This window comes from Triticum aestivum, chromosome 1B, assembly GCF_018294505.1.
Source record: "Triticum aestivum cultivar Chinese Spring chromosome 1B, IWGSC CS RefSeq v2.1, whole genome shotgun sequence".
NCBI classification, from domain to species: domain Eukaryota; kingdom Viridiplantae; phylum Streptophyta; class Magnoliopsida; order Poales; family Poaceae; genus Triticum; species Triticum aestivum.
In genome coordinates this window covers 417,088,325-417,092,939 of record NC_057795.1, presented here as the reverse complement: position 1 = coordinate 417,092,939, position 4,615 = coordinate 417,088,325, and the positions used below count along the sequence as shown (strand labels likewise).

Below are 4,615 nucleotides of genomic sequence, written 5' to 3'. Positions count from 1 at the left end.
GACACGCTTGCTGTTTGCTATTGGGCACAGGTTCGATTTCTGTCTGTCTGTATTTTTTACTTTAATTTCCCTGGCAGTAGGACCCACTAGTCATAGGGACATATCATATATAAAATAATTTTGTTCCGTATTTATAAGAAGGCTCGATGCCAAGCCAGGTATATACACTGCCACGTTGGAGCACTTTACGTATATAAATGGGATTAACACCGTATCTGCACGTTCGTGTCAAGTTTTAGAATCACTTCGACGTATTTTTCAACTTGAGGCACCAAGCTGAACATCGCTGGCAAGTTCAAGCACCACTGGTGTATTTACCTCGTTAAAAAAGGACGTGACTGACTGAATGAAGATTGAGGAAGGTAAAGCGCAACCTGCTCCGTTCGGCCGGTTGCGTGACTAGGCAGCGCCACGGACCGCCAAGCAAAAACGAGCGGGGCCTCGGCTCCACCTGTTTCCCTCCCTCCGGTGACTGGACAACTCCAAGTGGGCACGACTCCGTCACCACTCACCAGCCACGAATCCTCTCCGTCTCTCCCTCGTCGGTCGGGCCACACCTCGCGGCTCGCGCCATGACAAAAGAGGGTTCGCGAACCAGCCACCGAACGGCGCGCGTACGACCGGGCCTCGCCCACACACCCGACCTGGTTCGGTCCCAACAGCATGGAGTTTCGACACGTAGCGTCAGGCCGCGTCATCGACGCCTCCGCTCGACCACCGTCCAGTTCCATCTCCATGCAACTCTTCTTAACTTAAAATGATCGCTGCGAAATACTCTCTATGTTCTCAAATGTAAGTTTTTTTAGAGATTGCAACAAAGGACTACATACAGAGTAAAATGAATGAATCTACACTTTAAAATATGTCTATATGCATCCGTATGTTGTAGTCATTTGAAATCTCTAAAAAGACTTATATTTAGTAACATAGGGAGTAATTTGTAGTTGGATGGTTGAAGGGATAGTTGTATCCCAGCTTATTAGGTTTCAAGTCCTAGTGTTATAATTATACGTTTCTGTCGATGACAAGGCGTTTACGGTGACTTCGTAAATCTCAAGATGATACGCTGGTTTACTATTTTGAAGGTGCTCATACTGATAAGATGTGTGTGTGTTTATGTTTTAAAAAACCCTTAAAATGCTCGCTTCAATTGCACGGCTTAAGCGAAGTCCAGTCGGCCAGTCACGTTACGCATCTCATCGATTATCCGAAAACACTCCAGTTGTAAAGGACACAATGCATTTAGCTTAGTCACCGATAAGTGATGCTCGTCACCCGACTTCCTAGCATCCCGCCACACCCCGGCCAGAGATAATCTTCACTTCCCGGTTCCCATGAGGCCAGGCCATGACGTAGTACGTCTACTAGGTCCTTGGCCCAACCGATCGATCTCACCTACACGTGTTGACGTGTGGTGCTAATTAGTCATCATGAAACTAATACAGGTGTCGACCTCCCAACTAATCTCCCCGAGAAACAAATTGAATCCTTGCAAAAGGATAAACTTCTTCTCAAAAGTGCAAATGGAAAAGATATACTACTAGCACTAGGAGACTACTGGTAGAATGGAGTACTGTGCTCTAGGCGTGCATGCATGGGAGAGGAAAAGTGTCAACCCGAAGTATCCACTCCACTCCACCCCACCGTGGCCAAGTAGCGATAAGCACTCGCCAGTCGTCACCGCCACATGCCTCCTCCACCGCCCGCGGAAGAAAATTGAAAATTCGCCTATATATACCGCGCCCCACAGCCCACCTCCCACAACACCGAGCTCCATTCATTCCATTCCGTTCGCCCAACCGATAGAAAAGTCTCGTCATCTTCAAAGGACCCAAGCCAAGCAATCCCCTCTCGTCTTCTCTTCCTCCTCCCATTCTCACCGAGAATCTTCCGAGCACGCGTAGCGGATCCATGGCGCTGACGCTGCGGTCCTCGACGTCCTTCCTCGCGCCGCTCGACCCCTGCTCCAAGCTCCTCCACAGGCCCGAGGACGCGCCGCCCTCCTGCGTCGCCGTCCCGCAGGCGCCCGCCAGGCTCCGCGCTCTCAGGGCGGCCGCGCAGGCCCCGCCGGCGCCGATGGAGACCCCGGCCCCGGCTCAGTCCGAGCTGCTGCACGGCCAGGTCCAGCAGGCGAACGCGGGGGGCGGCCAGCCGAGCAGGGGCGGGGTGCCGGTGTTCGTGATGCTGCCCCTTGACACGGTGGGGCCCGGCGGGCAGGTGTCGCGCGCGCGGGCGCTGGCGGTGAGTCTGATGGCGCTGCGGAGCGCCGGGGTGGAGGGGGTCATGGTGGACGTGTGGTGGGGCGTGGTGGAAAGGGATGGACCCGGACGGTACGACTGGGAGGGCTACGCCGAGCTGGTGCGAATGGTGGAGCGCGCCGGCCTCCGCCTCCAGATGGTCATGTCCTTCCATCAGTGCGGCGGCAACGTCGGCGACTCCTGCAAGTAAGCAACATCTCGCCTTGGTTAAATTGGTTTAATTCGATTAGGTTTTCCTCGCAAGTTTGGGAGAAATTTGTCGGTTCAGCATGGCCTGGTTGTGCAAGTGTTCCGTTGTTGAGTAACAACTTGTTCAGTTAGTGCTACATGGCGTTTGATTACAGGCTCACTTTGTCATTCCTTGCACGTTTGGCAAAGATATGCAGTTCCACTTGGACAAGCAATCCAAGTGGCAAGTGAAGTATCAAAAAATTGTTCTTTATTTTAATAGGGTTAGCTGATTATTCGCGTGTGTCAAATTAGGTGCATAATAATTAGTGAACAAAAACTGGGGACAAATGGCTGACTGAAATTGTTGTTTGCAGCATCCCTTTGCCGCCATGGGTTCTGGAGGAGGTGAACGCCGACACGGACATCGTGTACACGGACAGGTCCGGCCGCCGCAACCCCGAGTACATCTCCCTCGGCTGCGACACGCTGCCGGTGCTCAAGGGCCGGACCCCCGTCCAGGTCTACTCCGACTACATGCGCAGCTTCCGCGACAGGTTCAGCGGCTACCTTGGCACCGTCATCGCCGAGGTCCAGGTTGGCCTGGGCCCCTGCGGCGAGCTGAGGTATCCTTCCTACCCGGAGGCCAATGGGACATGGAGTTTCCCGGGCATCGGCGAGTTCCAGTGCTACGACAAGTATATGCGGGCGTCGCTGCAGGCGGCGGCCGTGGCGGCGGGGCACGAGAACTGGGGGACAAGTGGGCCGCACGACGCCGGTGAGTACAAGCAGTTCCCGGAGGAGACGGGCTTCTTCCGGCGGGACGGCACGTGGAGCACCGAGTACGGCCACTTCTTCCTCAAGTGGTACTCCAGGATGCTCCTGGAGCACGGCGACCGCGTGCTGGCCGCTGCCGAGGCCATCTTCGGCGGCACTGGCGTGACGCTGTCTGCCAAGGTCGCCGGCATCCACTGGCACTACCGGACCCGCTCCCACGCCGCCGAGCTCACCGCGGGGTACTACAACACGCGGCATCACGACGGGTACGAGCCCATCGCGCAGATGCTGGCCAGGCACGGCACCGTGCTCAATTTCACGTGCATGGAGATGAAGGACGAGCAGCAGCCGGGCCACGCCGGCTGCTCGCCGGAGCTCCTGGTGCAGCAGGTCAGGGCCGCGGCGCGGGCGGCGCGCGTGGAGCTCGCCGGCGAGAACGCGCTGGAGCGGTACGACGAGCAGGCGTTCGCGCAGGTGGCCGCCACCGCCGAGGCCGCCGGGCTGAGCGCGTTCACGTACCTGCGCATGAACCGGAACCTGTTCGACGGCGACAACTGGCGACGGTTCGTCGCGTTCGTGAAGACCATGGCCGACGGCGGCGCGAGGACGGCGCTGCCCAGGTGCGACACTGGGCACTCGGATCTGTACGTGGGGTTCGTTGACGCCGCCAAGGAGCAGAGGGCGCCAGAGTCCGAGGCCGCCGCGGCATTGTAGGCAGTGACGTTTGTGTACACATATCACATCCTTGTGTATATGCACGACGTGGTAACGTGCGCCGGGAAGGGGCTGTATATTATGATCAGTGCGTGCAGGTTGCAGGATTTTATGGCTGTAATCGAGCATTTGTGCTTAGGCCACCTCACTTTTTTTTTCTATTCCATTCGAGAATGTTGGAATTTCGGAGAAGATGAAATTGCATCCATATCTATATCTATTCCAATATAAAAAAAAAATTCAAAGTGGCAGATCCAATTAATCTCGGTCATCAAATCATGTCAATTGAACGACCTAGACTGCTTCAATATCAAGCGCTCAACATGTTTAGCGTGCAGTTAATTTCATGCAAAATATATTGCTAATCATATAATAACATGCAAATAATATCCTACTTAATATCCACATGCATTTAATATATATACTTTCAAATTAACGTGTATTGCACGTATACATTGACTAGTTAGAAAAAAGACCTCCGTCAAGGACTCAAACCATTTTCCTTCTTAACAATCACGTGGGAGAGGCTCTCCACCCAAATGCATTACTCAAAGCGCCAAGAAGGCGAGTTTAAAGAGTTAGAGGTATGATGCCATGACATATGGCGTCGATCTTCTAAAGTGTACTCCTAAATCTAGAAGTCCAAAGAGTAAAGTCATGAACAATATTTTTAGTGGTTACATGAGCAGAGGGGTGGT

General features: G+C 53.9%; 1 protein-coding gene across 1 annotated transcript; it reads left to right on the top strand.

The window, feature by feature from the left end:
• The first annotated feature begins 1,750 nt into the window (after positions 1-1,750).
• LOC123128167 (beta-amylase 3, chloroplastic) lies at positions 1,751-4,131 on the top strand. The gene is made up of 2 exons (XM_044548102.1): positions 1,751-2,444; positions 2,804-4,131. The coding sequence occupies exons 1-2, from the start codon at positions 1,912-1,914 to the stop codon at positions 3,915-3,917; spliced, it is 1,647 nt and encodes a 548-aa protein (XP_044404037.1). The 5' UTR covers positions 1,751-1,911; the 3' UTR covers positions 3,918-4,131.
• Positions 4,132-4,615: the final 484 nt, after the last annotated feature.

Excerpts from the sequence above, each read along its gene's own strand:
- LOC123128167 (XM_044548102.1), top strand. The coding sequence starts at position 1,912 with ATGGCGCTGACGCTGCGGTCCTCGACGTCCTTCCTCGCGCCGCTCGAC. Across the intron at positions 2,445-2,803 it reads AACGTCGGCGACTCCTGCAA|CATCCCTTTGCCGCCATGGG; the intron begins GTAAGCAACATC and ends TGTTGTTTGCAG.